Consider the following 17,500-nt stretch of genomic DNA (forward strand, 5'->3'; position numbering starts at 1 on the left):
GCTTTTTAAATTTCTTCATTCAAATTAACTTCCAGGACACAACTTCTAAAGTAATGCAAAGGATCTAAAAGGGGAGTACTTCCGTCCTATGATAAGCCCGTGTAAAATTCATTGGAGATGATCCAAGTTTGCACTACTTCCGGATCACAGATTGGGGATCCAAACTACTTTTTTGGAAGCTCTTTTTTTGCTGGGTAATTCTGCACCACTTCTGGCCAAGCATTTTTTGATGATTATCAGCTTTTCTTGACTAAAGAAAATGTATTAGCTTCAAAAGAAAACTTCGTTTGTCTAATCCAACTATTATGCAAAACATCGGTATATCGGTTAACATTTATATATAAATCCCGAAAATGCTCATATTGGCATAATTAATGAAAGTTTTCATCACCTGATTGAATAATTTTCATAATACTAATGAACAAATTCGTTGGCTCAGTTTTAGTGAAACTCCAGAGGTGAATTTATCTCTCTTCTAAATATTCCCGAAATGTATATGTTAACCAGTGTTTTTAGCCATTGAAGACTTGTATCTGTCGTTGCCATTCTCGTACAGAGTAACTGGAAATTTTCTATTTTTTCCCCTTTAAAGTTGGTTTTAATTTGATTTCTCTCTATTCTTTTCTTTGCCCATATGGTTGATAATGATGCTGAAACAACTGACACTATCCTCAATGATATTGATTTTGCTGCTCTTGCTGCTGCTTCCACTGCGTAATGGATACTTCCCTGGCTTCAATTTAATCTTGCTCTAACTGATACGACTGCTACTTATGGTTCTACATTGCCACAGTTTCCTGTTCAACAATAAACTGACTAATCTACCACCGGATGCATTTACCCGTTTGCCAAGTTTGAAGCGTTTACGCTTGGAAGGTAACCCCATCGATTGTAATTGTGGCATTTACTCATTGTGGCGTCATTACCAGCAGCATCCGCAACGTAAACTCATCACCATTGCATTGAATTGTGAAACACCAGTGACACTGCATCGTTATGGATTTAGTGGATTACAGGAGTATCACTTCCACTGCAGTAAGTATAACTAAGGAATATCCTTCATTCATATTCCATGATCCTGTGGGAATACAGTGAAACCTCTGAAAGTTGGACACACATGGTCGCCTAAATTTTGTCCACCTTTGAGAGGTGTTCCGGTATTAGAGGTTAATTTTAATGTGTTAATATAGCAAACGTCCCCAGACAACTGTCCATGTTTGGGAGGTGTCCGGTTTTCAGACTGTCCAAGTTTGAGAGGTTTCACTGTATGCTAGGTTAGGTGGCAGCCCGTATCAGACTAACTTAGACTATTCATTCCATTGTGATACCACATTGGTGAACTTCTCTCTTATCACTGAGTGCTGACTGATTCCATGTTAAGCTCAATGACAAGGGACCTCCTTTTTATAGCCGAGTCCGAACGGCGTTCCACATTGCAGTGAAACCACTTAGAGAAGTTTTGAAACCCTCAGAAATGTCACCAGCATTACTGAGGTAGGATAATCCACCGCTGAAAAACATTTTGGTGTTCGGTCGAAGCAGGAATCGATACCACGACCTTGTGTATGCAAGGTGGCTTCACTGTATATATATATTACTAAAGTTTATGGGGAAAGCCAGTACTTTGAATGTCCATGACTGGTTGACATCTACTAGGAGTTGGTGATAAATGGATTAAGTCAGTCCATGTTTTTTTTTTTTCAAAATATCACACACAATTTTTTTGTTAGAAACTTCAGTAAAATAGCGTTTAATAAGACAACGAATAAAGGTATCAGGAATTGATGCTAAATCGGATATGATGCAATGCATTTTTCATTCAATTTCAAATTTCAAAATGTGGAGCCAAATTAGTTAAATTTTCGCACGAGTTTTTTTGAGGTCGTAGGGGCTCAAAATTTGGCTCACCACTTGGTCTCTAACCATACACAATTATAAAGAGCGATCTATACCCATTCCCATCCTATCCTATTTTTCTCCATTTGTTGTATGGGATTGTAGCACTGTGCGACTGATCGACACCAAAAGAAGCGGTTTGATGCACTCAGAATGCATGTTTTGGTGATACCTCAATCAGAGTTGCAAAAATACATGCAGAAGTGTTCAGATTTAAGTGGGGAATAATTTTAAAAACAATAAAGTTAAATTAATAATTGTTTTTATTTCTAATCCCGAAATATAAAAGACTATCCTCGTATACAAAAACCGTAGTTATTAAATCTATAAGTTTTAATTAAAAAATTCTTGCTATCAGGAATTAACAGTTTGGCTGATAAGTCCCCGGTCTGACACATAGATGGCGTCGCTAGTATTAAATGCATATTATTTTTATATAGTACCAACCTTCAAATGATTCGTGTCAAAATTTGACGTCTGTAAGTCAATTAGTTTGTGAGATAGAGCGTCTTTTGTGAAGCAACTTTTGTTATTGTGAAAAAATGGAAAAAAAGGAATTTCGTGTTTTGTTAAAATACTGTTTTCTGAAGGGGAAAAATACGGTGGAAGCAAAAACTTGTATTGATAATAAGCTTCCGGACTCTGCCCCTGGGAAATCAACAATAATTGATTGGAGGACGGTAAACGCAGTGGACGCCCGAAAGAGGCGGTTACCGACGAAAACATGAAAAAAATCCACAAAATGATTTTGAATGACGGTAAAATGAAATTGATCGAGATAGCAGAAGCCTTAAAGATTTCAAAGGAACGTGTTGGTCATATCATTCATCAATATTTGGATATGTGGAAGCTCTGTGCAAAATGGGTGTCGCGCGAGCTCACATTTGACCAAAAACAACAACGTGTTGATGATTCTGAGCGGTGTTTGCAGCTGTTAACTCGTAATACACCCGAGTTTTTCCGTCCATATGTGACAATGGATGAAACATGGCTCCATCACTACACTCCTGAGTCCAATCGACAGTCGGCTGAGTGGACATCGACCGGTGAACCATCTCCGAAGCGTGGAAAGACTCAAAAGTCCGCTGGCAAAGTAATGGCATCTGTTTTTTGGGATGCGCATGGAATAATTTTTATCGATTATCTTGAGAAGGGAAAAACCATCAACAGTGACTATTATATGGCGTTGTTGGAGCGTTTGAAGGTCGAAATCGTGGCAAAACGGCCCCATATGAAGAAGAAAAAAGTGTTGTTCCACCAAGACAACGCACCGTGCCACAAGTCATTGAGAACGATGGGAAAAATGCATGAATTGGGCTTCGAATTGCTTCCCCACCCACCGTATTCTGCAGATCTGGCCCCCAGAGACTTTTTCTTGTTCTCAGACCTCCAAAGGAAGCTCGCAGGGAAAAAAATTGGCTGCAATGAAGAGGTGATCGCCGAAACTGAGGCCTATTTTGAGGCAAAACCGAAGGAGTACTACCAAAGTGGTATCAAAAAATTGGAAGGTTCTCTTGAAGGGAACTATGTTGAATAATAAAAATGAATTTTGACAAAAAAAATGTGTTTTTCTTTATTAGACCGGGGATTTATCAGCCAACCTGTTATTTATTAACTTGGTCAACTCTTCTATGGTATTAGCACTCTGACCATTCGCCTTAATAGCCTTTCTAGGCAATAAACTCTTGCAATTTGTGAGTAATTAAAATGGGCAACTTACAGTCATTTAACTATCGGGATTTTGTTTATCTACGTTTGTATGTCTTGAGTGAATTGAAATACTCGTGTATTATGAAAGAATTGAATGAACCGATACGAAATTCTATGAAATAGTATGATGTTAAACGATTGTTCGCATTTCTATTCAGACGAAAAGCAATTAAAATGAGTTATAGATTTTATTGCGATACTCTAACACTTGAATTAGAACACCCCTTAATGCACTCTCAGCTATAGCAAAGAATCAAAACTAATTTGCTTGTCACAATAAAAATGTAGTGGTGTTTAGAAATCTCTATAGATGTCTAACAACGATGGGTGTTCAATTTGATTTTCATTGCGGCTACTTTTCTTAAATAATTAATTTTAAACAAAGCGGATGATGATAGTTCGGATTACTTCCTTTCTGCACTGAGCCATCGTGCTGCAATGAGCAAGTCCACCTTGCATACAAAGAGTCATAGGATCAATTCCATTTTCAAACAAACGCTAAAAAGGTTTGCAGTGGTGGACAGGGTTGCCATTTTGGTCCGATCGGACCAAAATTGGTCCAAAAAATTATTAAATTTTAAATTTGGTCCGATGGTCGGACCAACTCGAATTTGGTTGATTTTGGTCCATTTTCGTCAAATCGGTAATTTTTCACAATTTTTAAAATTTTGATAATATTTTGACAAACATTTCTATAGAAATAAAATTTAGAAAATAAATCTTTTAAAGAAATAAAATTTTGACCAAATCTTCTATAGAAATAAAATTTTGACAAAATTCTCTATAGAAATAAAATTTTTACAAAATCATCTATAGAAATAAAATTTTGACAATACCGTCTATAGAAATAAATTTTTGACAAAATTCTCTATCGTACATAACTTAGAAATAAAAACTTTGAATAGAAATAAAAATTTGACAAAATTTTCTATCGTAGAAAAAAAATTTTGGAAAATTTTTAATATTTAAATTATATTAATGTAATTTGGAAAAATGGTCCGCTGGTACGAATTTTGGTCCAATTTTGGAAAAATGTTGGTCCAAAATAAAAATTCATTATGGCAACGCTGGTGGTGGATTATCATTGCCATTGGGCTAGACCTAGAATCGGGTAGCACTCATTTATAAGACTGAATAGTTGAAGTGAGCCTAAAATAACGGGCTGCCACTATACCGAAGCTAAACCTACACTGGAAAGAAAGCTTTTCCAGATCCAAAAATTTCTTTCAAGATAATTTATTTCCATTTTCTATTTCTACACTAAAAAAATACCGTAAGGTCAAAGATTTCATGTCCTTAAGCAGAGAAGACACATTTCTCTGATGTTGTTTTTTTCCATGTCCAAAAGTCGATAAACTTTACAATGAAGTCGTTTTGTCCTTATAGTTAAGTGATTCGGATTAAACCAGGGCGACTTAACATGAAAGAAAATTTTGTGTGACTAACGTCGGAGAAATTCTTCATAACTAAAAAAGCCATCATAGATTTGTTGACTTTTTGCGTCCTGACTATAAAGAAAACAAGTATATATACAGCAGAAAGTTCGGCCGGGCCGAATCTTAAATACCCACCACCATGAACCAAATATTAGGGTTTCCTTTGAAATTTCAGGAGGGCTTGAAGACTTGAGGACACTTCCCGAAGATAAATTTAAAGATTTCACCTATGAGGACTATATCAGATTCTGGATTTATACGAACCATTTTTGTTTGAGTTTTAGAGGAATCATTAACATCTCTTGTAAGTGTGCAAGAAAATTACAAATCAAGACGTTATTGATTTGAAATCTTAAATCTGTAGAAGTAAAATCTGGAAATTTTACATTGAGTTTCAAGCAATTTTCATGATCAGTGCGCCTTCTACACCCTTAAGAAGTGGAGTCGGTCTATATGGAGGCATTACTAAATGGATTAATCCGATACACGTTTTTGTGAGCCTAAAATACCAGAATATTTACAATTTCAGGCAAATCAGATAAAAACTACGGTTCCTAGAAACCGAAGGAGTTAAATCGGGAGATCGTTCTTATGTGGGCTATACTAAAATATGGACCGATACTCACCGTTTTCGGCACACCTCTTTATGACCCGAAAATACCTCTAGATTTCCAATTTCAGGCAAATAGGATAAAAACTTCGGATTCTAGAAGCCCAAGAAGTAAAATCGGGAAATCGGTCTATATGTGGGCTATACCAAAATATGGACCGATACTCACCATTTTCGGCACACCTCTTTATGGTCCCAAAACACCTCTAGATTTCCAATTTCAGACAAATTGGATAAAAACTACGGTTTCTATAAGCCCAAGACCCCAAATCGGGAGGTCGTTTTATATGAGGACCATACCAAAACATGGACCGATACTCACAATTTTTGGCACACGTATTTGTGGTCCTACAATACCTTTAGATTTCCAATTTCAGGTAAATTGAATAAAAACTGCGGTTTCTATAAGCCCAAGAAGTAAAATCGGGAGATCGGTCTATATGGGGGCTATACCAAAACATGGACCGATACTCACCATTTTTGGCACACCTCTTTATGGTCATAAAATACCTCTATATTTCAAATTTCAGGCAAATTGGATAAAAACTACGATTTCTATAAGCCCAAGACCCCAAATCGGGAGGTCGGTTTATATGGGGACTATATCAAAACCTGGACCAATATAGCCTATCTTCGAACTTGACCTGCCTGCAGACAAAGGACGAGTTTGTGCAAAATTTCAGCACGATTGCTTCATTATTGAAGATTGTAGCGTGATTACAACAGACAGACAGACAGACGGACAGACGGACATCGTTATATCGTCTTAGAATTTCTCCCTGATCAAGAATATATATACTTTAAATAGTCGGAAATCGATATTTCGATGTGTTACAAACGGAATGACAAACTTATTATACCCCCGTCACCATTCTATGGTGGTGGGTATAAAAAGCCTTCAAATATAGGAGATGTTTTTCAACACTTTATTATACGCTTCACCACTACTGTGGTACAGGGTATAATAAGTTTGTGCATTTGTATGTAACGCCAAGAAGGAAAAGTCTGAGACCCATCGTTTAGTATACCGATCGTCTTAGAATTAAATTCTGAGTCGATTTAGCGATGTCCGTCTGTATGTCCGTCCGTCTGTCTGTCTGTCTGTTCATGTATTTTTGTGCGCAAAGTACAGGTCGCAGTTTTAGTCCGATTATCCTCAAATTTGGCATAGGGTCGTTTTTTGGGACAAAGACAATCGCTATTGATTTTGGAAAAAATCGGTTCAGATTTAGATATAGCTGCGATATATATTTATCCCTGATCTGGTCATAATTGGCGTGTTTATCAACGGATGTTTTTCAAATTCAGTACATCCGAATATTTTATAAGTCTCGAAAAACTTGCAAAATATCAGCTAAATCGGTTCAGATTTAGATATAGCTCCCATATATATCTTTCGTCCGATTTAGACTCATATGACCACAGAGGCCAAAGTTTACTACCGATTTACGTGAAATTTTGCATAAAGAGTAGAATTGACATTCTTCCAATGCTTGGTAAATTTGATTGAAATCGGGGTTTCAGAAAAATAATATATGTGGATGTAAAAATATATTAATTTAGAATATTCGAGTAAACATGTATTTGTTGCAATATCGTATTCAGAGAGCGAGGGGAGAGAGGATAATGAAAACCGATTGATGAGAACAATTTGTGATTGTTGTGAAACTGATTGTATGTTGCATTCGTTTCGGCTGTTCTTTTCGCATGTTAATGATGCTTCCCTAAAAATTTTATATACTCAAGTCTAAATATTATTAAATGTGAATATTACAATATATATTCGGAGAAAAGAGAGCGACAAGAGAATAGACATTTGGAATACGTTGAGAGCATGTGTTTTGTTTACCTTCATCAGCTTCTTGTGGCGTCAAAAGAAATCGAAGAGTAAGTCCAAACATTCACACAAGGGAAATCAAAAAATAAATAAATAAATAAATAAAACAGTAAAAAATATTTTTCTGACTCAATGAATAAATTAATTGTTCTAAATAATTTTTAATTGAGATTTCTTCTATCACGAATATGATAGTATTAATCACAGAATTAATTGGAAATAAAAAAGTTGTATCGATTAAAATTTTTAATTTAACATTCAATTGTGAAGTGTTTGTCCATAATTTATTTTCGGAGAAATGAAAACCCACTTTTTTGTATATGTATATATCCCAAAATTTGTAATATTTTTTTTATTCTCATATCTATTTTTATTTTTCCATTGTTGTTTCATTTACAGAAAAACCGGAAATTGTCACAGCACCACATGACATGCATATAACAACAGGTGAAAATGTTGAGTTGCCTTGTCGCATGGTTGGCGATCCACAACCGGAAATTATTTGGATGCAAAACACCAATGAAATATCCCAGGACTATGCGCCAAAAATGCAAGTCCTATCCACTGGTGCCCTCAAAATAAACGCAGTAGATGCAAATGATATTGGAATTTATGAGTGCATTGGACGCAATGAAGTTGGCGAGACACGAACTCAGCCCATCCGTATGATGGTGGAGAATGAGATACCCATACATGGTATAGGCACAAGATTTGACACTGGTAACAACAATAACAATGAGAATTATCATTATGTGAGTAGCAACAACAATCAATTGTGGAATCAGCCGCAGACTCCATTCTATGGAGGCACTGGTATAGGAGAACATTTTGATTCAAATGGTCGACCGTATCCGGAGTATATTCATCCTCTAGGCCATGGCCAACAACAGCCACCATTCAGTACTTGGCACAGACCTGAACAGACATCATCAGCATATTTGCCACAACGACCACAATCCATACAGACATCGACCACCCAAGCACCACCTCCCCCAACACAAGCTCAGCCCAAAGCTCCCACTTTTATACACTCACCTAGTGATGCCATTGTTGCTTTGAATGGTGACCCCGTACGTCTTGATTGTTCTGCATCGGGATTGCCTGTTCCAGAGATTATGTGGTACTTCAATGGTCGTATGGTTGCACTATCAACCGATACCCTGCGTATTCAAGCAAATGGTAGTCTAGTCATTACCAAGCCTACATTGCTTCAGGCGGGATCATATCGTTGTGAAGCTTCTAATTCCCTTGGAAAGGTGGAGGCTGTAGCCAACATAGAAGTAAAAGGTGAGTGATAGATTATAAGCCATATTGAAAGCATTTTCAAACCTATTTTGGAATGTGTAATCGCATTGACAATTAAATCGTCACACAACGTCAATGCAAAAGCATTTGCCATCGAAACATAAGTAGAAAATTAACTGCAAAATGAGATTTCATCGTTTGAGTTGGAAATTTTACAAGACGATCCCTCTACGAAACTTCAATGCTTTCGTTTTTCTACCCACCACCCTAGGATGAGACTATAATGATTTTCCCATTCCATTTCTAACACGTCGAAATATCGATATTCGACTATATAAAGTAGAGTTGTGTATATGAGTGAAATTCACGCACATTTCGAGGCACAACAATTCTCGTGGTTCACTAAAAAATTCGGGACACGACAATTCTCGTGACTCACGAAATATCTCGTGAATGACGAAAATTTTCACTACATGAACATACGCGTGAACCGACAATTCGCATGATTCACGACAAATCATATGACTCGCTGCGATTAATCATAAGTCGGGAACATTTTCATAACTCACGACCGAACCGTTACCAAAATACCAAAATTGAAATATGGTTCAACAGCGAACCATCACACAATGGACGCTATTAGAATCTTAACCGTCAGCATGAATTTCATCGTGAGCGTGAAAAGGTTCGTGAACGTGAATTTTTGTAGTGAGTGTGAATTTTTTTCATGAACGGGAATTTTATCGTGACTGTGAATTTAGTCGTGACCTTGCATTTTTTCGTGAGCGCAATTTCGAACAGAATTTGATTTTCACTCACGTACGACATACTTTTGTTTAGTCCCATTCACGAACATCCACGAGATATAGTTTACATTTCGTTCACGACTCGTGATCCACGTGTGAATGAAATGAAAATTTTTAATCAGGGTGCAATTCTAAGGCGAGCATGCAAAGCCTTCAATAATGACAATACACTGAAAGAAAGTGTTTAAAATTTCACATTAAAAATATGAATTAAACGAGTAATAAACAATTAAGGAAAGTCGGGCGGTGCCGTCTATATTATACCCTGCACCACTTTGTAGAGCCTCATTTTCGCCATATCAAATCCGTCAAATGTGTTGGGTGCTATATATAAAGATTTCTGTTCCCCTATACATGCATTTAAATCTGACTCGACCTGAACAAAATTCCAAGACTTCCAAAAAACTGTAGACTTAAAATTTCAGTCTAATCCCCTGGGGTGGAGCATGTTATTAAAAAACAAGTAAGGAAAGTCTAAAGTCGGGCGGGGCCGACTATATTATACCCTGCACCACTTTGTAGATATAAATTTCGATCGATACCATATCACATCCGTCAAATGTGTTGGGGCTATATATAAAGGTTTGTCCCAAATACATACATTTAAGTATCACTTGATCTGGACAGAATTTGATAGACTTCTACAAAATCTATAGACTCGAAATTTAAGTCGGCTAATGCACCAGGGTGGAACACAATGTTAGTAAAAAAAGGGTATAAATATGGGAAACATTTAAATCTGAAGCAATTTTAAGGAAACTTCGCAAAAGTTTATTTATGATTTATCGCTCGATATATATGTATTAGAAGTTTAGGAAAATTAGAGTCATTTTTACAACTTTTCGACTAAGCAGTGGCGATTTTACAAGGAAAATGTTGATATTTTGACCATTTTTTTCGAAATCAGAAAAACATATATATGGGAGCTATATTTAAATCTGAACCGATTTCAACCACATTTGGCACACTTGACTACACTACTAATTGTACTCCTAGTGCAAAATTTCAACCAAATTGGGGTAAAACTCTGGCTTCTGGGACCGTATTAGTCCATATCGGGCGAAAGATATATATGGGAGCTATATCTAAATATGAACCGATTTCAATAAAATTTGGCACACTTGACTATAGTACTAATTTTTCTTCTTGTGCAAAATTTTAAGCAAATTAGGGTAAAACTCGGGATTCTGGGCCATATAAGTCTATATCGGGCGAAATATATATATGGGAGCTATATCTAAATCTAAACCGATTTCTTCCAAAATCAATAGGGTTCTATTCTGAACCAAAACACATACTTGTGCCAAATTTGAAGCCGATTGGACTAAAACTGCGACCTAGACTTTGATTACAAAAATGTATTCACGGACAGACGGACATGGCTATATCGACTCAGGAGCCCACCCTGAGTATTTTTTCCAAAGACACCATGTGTCTATCTCGTCTCCTTCTGGGTGTTGCAAACATATGCACTAACTTATATGTTCCACAGTGTGGCGCAGGGTATAAATATGGAAAACATATAAATCCGAAGCAATTATTAGGCATCTTTGAAAAAGTGTATTTATAATTTATCGGTCGATAGCTATGTATTACAAGTATAGGAAAAATAAAATGATTTTTAAACGTTTTTTACTTAGCAGCCGCGATTTTACAAGGAAAATTTGGGTATTTTGGTCATTTTTGCCGAAATAAGAAACACATATATATGGGAGCTATATCTAAATCTGAACCCATTTCAACCAAATTTGGTATGTATAGTTTCAATGTTATTTCTACTCCCTGTGCAAAATTCCACCTAAATCGGATTACAACTTTGATCTCTGTTGTCATATGAATGAAAATCGGGGGAAAAAATATATATGGGAGCCCAATGTAAATCTGAACCGATTTCAACCAAATTTGGCACACATAGCTACAATATTAATTCTACTTCTTGTGCAAAATTTAAAGTAAATTAGGACAAAACTCTGGCTTCTGGGGCCTTATAAGTGCATATCGGGCGAAAGATATATATGGAAGCTATATCTAAATCTGAACCGATTTCAACCAAATTCGGCACACTTTACGACACTATCAATTGCACTTCTTGTGCAAAATTTAAAGTAAATCAGGCTGAAATTCTGGCTTCTATTAGTAGATATCGGGCGAAAGATATATATGGGAGCTATATCTAAAACTTAACCGATTTCTTCCACAATCAATAGGGTTCTATTCTGACCCAAAATACATACTTGTGCCAAATTTCAAGTCGATTGGACTTAAATTGCGACCTAGACTTTGATTACAAAAATGTGTTCACAGACAGACGGACAGACGAACATGGCTATATCGACCCAGGGGCCGACCCGATCCAATAACAATATTGCCAAAGACACCATATGTCTATCTCGTCTCCTTCTGGGTGTTGCAAACATATGCACTAACTTATAATACCCTGTTCCACAGTGTGGCGCAGGGAATAAAATTGAATTTAAAGAACTTCCTGTGTAGTTAAAATGAAGAACATCTCTGGGAGGACATTTTTGGAAGTGCTTTTAAAGTTATACCTTTAGAAAAACTTCCAATTTTTTTTGCTGGGCTGTGATAGGTCCGTCAATATCAATTTGCACCAATTTCCCGTAGGTCGTATATATTCTAACAAAGGAATTTATTTTCTTTGTTTTTGTATTTTGTATACTATATTTGTCATCGTATAGACGACCATATAAATTTCGAGTTTAATTGCATCGATTGGTTAGAATTGTGGCTTTATTTTTGTCTTTGATTTACACCAGTATCCAATTTATGATACATAATTTATTCATTTAATTGACTTGCAACAATATTGTGGTTTATCACCATTAGAGAGCTCCCGATATTGAACTCTCGTACTCAATGTACATATACGCACACACACACATCCACTTGCGATAGAACCATATTTTATATATGGATTCTCTTCCACAAATACAATTTGAAAAGTGTAATTTTATCAATTTAAAATACATATGTTGCAGCTTTCTGTTTTTTTATGCTCCATGATTGCAATTAATTTTTAATTTAAAATAATTGAATTGGATAAATAAAAAAGTTTATATTTGTGCAGGGGTGATTTATCGTTTTAACTTTCAGTATGCCAGATAAGAGCATAATCAATTGAAATTAAAGCACTGATCCAGTATACAAATAACATAAAATTTATGACTATATTGATGCTGTTATGAGACATTCATGGAAGAAAATGAAATTCGGAAACTTCAATGGCTTCAATTCAAGCTAATTTGTCAATATGTGCTTCATCTTTTCTCGCGATATATTCAGCTAAAGAGTATGTTTTCTACACCCTCAAAAAAATCGCTTCTGTAACATATACCATTTTGCTTCAAGCATATATATTTTCAGGATTGGTCCAAACAAAATATTGTTTGTATTGTTCAAACATATTATGTTTCACCTTAGGGCATACACTGGTAGAAAAAAATTTTAATGAAATTTTTTCAGCATACTCTCTAGATCTCTCTTTCTAAACACATATATGTTTATAGACTATTTCTAAATTAATATATGTTTGCATCTAAGCATATTATATTTACAAACATTTTATGTCCCAAACATAATTTGTTCTAACATATTAACATATATGTCCCACACATGTTATGCTAGTTTATGAACATTATATGCTTGCACTTAAAAATATTGTGTTACAAAATTTGAGTTCCAAACATATAATTTTTACACCCAAGCATATGAAGAATAGTCTTTTTCGTCCATGTACCACTGCGGCATGGATGTCGATCAAATCTGGCCTTTACTTTTCGGATCATTTCTGATATTGTTACTGTTTTTGGACGCGATGTAAACACGGTTGCCACTCGATCCAAAAATAATCTACCAAAATTTGAAGAAAATTTTAAAAACAAACTACCAAATCAAAAATCTTATTTTGCAATTTTTGATTTCTGTAGAAAATTTTGTAAAAATTTTATTTCTAATTATACAATTATTTTTCGAGCTTTATGGACAGATATAGATTAAGGAACATAAGGAGTTACCATAAAGGGCCCAAAATTGAGTTATCTCTCCCAGCCAGATCTATACTAAAGGCTGTGGAAAGGTTCATTCGCCCGAAACGAAACATGTACAGTCCAGGCGTGTATAGATTTGTATCTGACGTTTTCTTTTCAATGGCTCTATTAACCATGTTCCTTAATTTATATCAATCCATAAAGCTTGAAAAATAATTGTATAATTAGATATAATGCATTTGGACGTCAATTGCCCGTTTCGGTGTCAGGGTAACATGAAATATAAAATTTTATTTCTATAGACATTTTTTTCTATAAGAAATGTTGTCAAAATTTCATTTTATAGATAATTTTTTGTCAAAATTTTAAGTCTATAGAAAATTTTGTAAAAATTTTAAGTCTATAGAAAAATTTGTCAAAATTTTATTTCTATAGAAAATTTTGCCAAACTTTTATTTCTATAGAAAATTTTGTCAAAATTTTATTTCTATAGAAAATTTTATCAAAATTTTTTCAAATTATTTCTATAGAAAATGTTGTCAAAATTTTATTCCTAGAGAAAAATTTATCAACATTTTATGATGATGATAACATGATAACAACTTTAATTTTATTGCAATACTTATCACTCACCCTGTAAATATTTTCAATTTCATTCATAACCCTTCAATCTGATGCATCAAAGGCATTTAATATTGTTCCTCTCAAGGGAAATTCGTATTTCAATCACATCCATTAGAAATATAAACCCCACTGCTGATTGAATAATGTGAACAGCCAAAGTGTTGTATGTGGTGTTATTATCAATAGATTAGCAACAGCAACCCAAGCCATGTGTTCACTGCATTATATACATAGGAAATGGAAGACACATTAGAGTGAGTCGGATTTTTGTAAGAGCATACCGCGTATTAAATGACAAATGACAGGAGACGAACATAACAGGTCCATTTGCAAAGTATGTACAAATTATAAAGTTCACAAATACAAAATTAAAGAATCTATGGGCACAGGAAAAAATATTGCCCCAATATGAGAGATTACACCGAAAAAATTAAACTTTTTTTATAGGAAGAATATACTAACTCATATATTCTTCCCATAAAAAAGCATAGTATAGTCCACATTTTGAGATTTCCACAAAGCGTTGTTAAAACCACACTGAAAAAAACACCCACCACACCGACAAAAATTAAACTGTTTTATAGGAAGAATGAACTACCACGCACGAAAATTGAACTAAATTTTACTCCACATTTTGAGATTTTCACAAAGCGTTGTTAAAACCAGGAAATTTTAATGCCTGTTGAACTTTTTAACTGAAGTTCACGAAATTACATCATCTCATAGAAGAAAAAATTAACTAAAAGTAAAGAAGAAAATCATTGGCGCCAAATCATGACCATTTTAACCATACAGTAGTTCATTCTTAATATATTTCATATTGAGCTTATGTGTACGGTCATTGAACTTTATACCCACATTCAGTTCCTAAATTGAATGAGACATACTTAAAGAAATTTTTCGAAAAAATAAAATTTAACTACAAATAAATAATTTGTTTGCAATAAATATTTGCCTCTCCAAGAGAATCCGATAGCAAAATCTGGGGATCGGTTTATATGGAGGCTACATATAATTATCGACCGATAATGACCAATTTTTGCACGAATGTTATAACAGGTTGGCTGATAAGTCCCCAGATGGCGTCGCTAGTATTAAATGCATATTATTTTTATATAGTACCAACCTTCAAATGATTCGTGTCAAAATTTGACGTCTGTAAGTCAATTAGTTTGTGAGATAGAGCGTCTTTTGTGAAGCAACTTTTGTTATTGTGAAAAAATGGAAAAAAAGGAATTTCGTGTTTTGATAAAATACTGTTTTCTTAAGGGGAAAATACGGTGGAAGCAAAAACGTGGCTTCATAATGAGTTTCCGGACTCTGCCCCAGGGAAATCAACAATAATTGATTGGTATGCAAAATTCAAGCGTGGTGAAATGAGCACGGAGGACGGTGAACGCAGTGGACGCACGAAAGAGGTGATTACCGACGAAAACATCAAGAAAATCCACAAAATGATTTTGTATGACCGTAGAATGAAGTTGAGGCCTTAAAAGGAGAGGCCTTAAAGATATCAAAGGAACGTGTTGGTCATATCATTCATCAATATTTGGATATGCGGAAGTTCTGTGCAAAATGGGTGCGGCGAGAGCTCACATTTGACCAAAAACAACAACGTGTTGATGATTTTGAGCGGTGTTTGCAGCGTTAACTCGTAATACACCCGAGATTTTCCGTCGATATGTGAAAATGGATGAAACATGGCTCCATCACTACTCTCCTGAGTCCAATCGACAGTCGGCTGAGGGGACAGCGACCGGTGAACCGTCTCCGAATCGTGGAAAGAATCCAAAGTTCGCTGGCAAAGTAATGGCCTCTGTTTTTTGGGATGCGCATGGAATAATTTTTATCGATTATCTTGAGAAGGGGAAAACCATCAACAGTGACTATTATATGGCGTTATTGGAGCGTCGAAAGGTCGAAATCGCGGCAAAACGGCCCCATATGAAGAAGAAAAAAGTGTTGTTCCACCAAGACAACGCACCGTGCCACAAGTCATTGAGAACGATGGCAAAAATTCATGAATTGGGCTTCGAATTGCTTCCCCACCCACCGTATTCTCCAGACCTGGTCCCAGCGACTTTTTCTTGTTCTCAGACCTCAAAAGGATGCTCGCAGGGAAAAAAGTTGTCTGCAATGAAGAGGTGATCGCCGAAACTGAGGCCTATTTTGAGGCAAAACCAAAGGAGTACTACCAAAATGGTATCAAAAAATTGGAAGGTCGTTATAATCATTGTATCGCTCTTGAAGGGAACTATGTTGAATAATAAAACGAATTTTGACAAAAAAATGTGTTTTTCTTTGTTAGGCCGGGGACTTATCAGCCAACTATTACTCTAAACCTGATGTTGGACAGACCTCAAAAATTTCGTCCCCATTCACGAAAAATATCCCCAATTTGGAGAAAAATCCCCAATATTGGCAACACTGGTGTAGAGTATATTATTCAGTATAAATAATAAGTGGAAATTCGTTATATCTTAGTTCAAAATTCATTAACTATAATGTAGAAAAATCAGAAATTAATTTTGGAGTTTTTTTGAACGGAGTTCAACAGACAGAAAAGCTTTCTTTCCAAGAAATGTTATCTTTTCAACGCCACATTTCTAACAAAGCGAGCTACTCATAAAAAACGTCATCTCTCAATCGGAAAACAAATGGATTTCTTTTTACTACATCAATATATATCGCAGTCCTATCTAGAACTCACACTCTAATATCCATGTACAAAGATTAATATTTGCGTACGAGCGACTATCTCCATCACTCTTTGTCTAGTTACTTAGTACGGTGTAATTCTATTGTCTTATCCATGCCTATTAAATTGACACTAAATGTAAATTAGAAGCCGGCGCCACTGAACGAACAATCTCTGGTGCAATGCCATGGAAAGAGATTGAGCCCGCAGTTATGGCATTTGCTCTAATAAGAGCGACCTGCGAATATTGTAACACGACAAACAATTTCATCATTTCACTATTTTCTAAAGCTACATATACAGAGTGCTCTCAATTTATACACTGAAAAAATATTTACGTGATTACGCAACCTAAATTTTAGGATGCGAAATTTAAAAAAAATATTAAGGACAAATTTCTTTAAAATAATGAAATTTTAATTAATAAAATAAAGTTTATAATCTTTGCTTCAAATATTTTTTCATTAAATTTAGGACACAAATTTTGTAAATTTACGACCCTCCGTTAATGTCGCATGTCTATGAACTAAGGCTAATTTTCCTTAAGGTAAAGAAACACATTTTTGGTTTAAAGAAATTGTCCTTAAATTAATTGAAATATTGAAACTTTAGATTTAAGATCAAAACGCTT

The 17,500-nt window shown here is 35.2% G+C and overlaps 1 protein-coding gene across 4 annotated transcripts in view; it reads left to right on the top strand.

Annotated features, from left to right (window-relative positions):
• Positions 1-17,500, top strand: part of Pxn (Peroxidasin) — a 254,896-nt gene that overhangs the window by 184,532 nt on the left and 52,864 nt on the right. For all 4 annotated transcript variants that reach the window (XM_075306081.1, XM_075306080.1, XM_075306083.1 and 1 more), the window contains exons 5-6: positions 794-1,035; positions 7,889-8,776. In XM_075306081.1, coding sequence (XP_075162196.1) covers positions 794-1,035; positions 7,889-8,776 — 1,130 coding nt within the window. The remainder of the gene's footprint in view (positions 1-793; positions 1,036-7,888; positions 8,777-17,500) is intronic.

The sequence above is a fragment of the Haematobia irritans genome, chromosome 4 (assembly GCF_050003625.1).
Source record: "Haematobia irritans isolate KBUSLIRL chromosome 4, ASM5000362v1, whole genome shotgun sequence".
NCBI lineage: Eukaryota > Metazoa > Arthropoda > Insecta > Diptera > Muscidae > Haematobia > Haematobia irritans.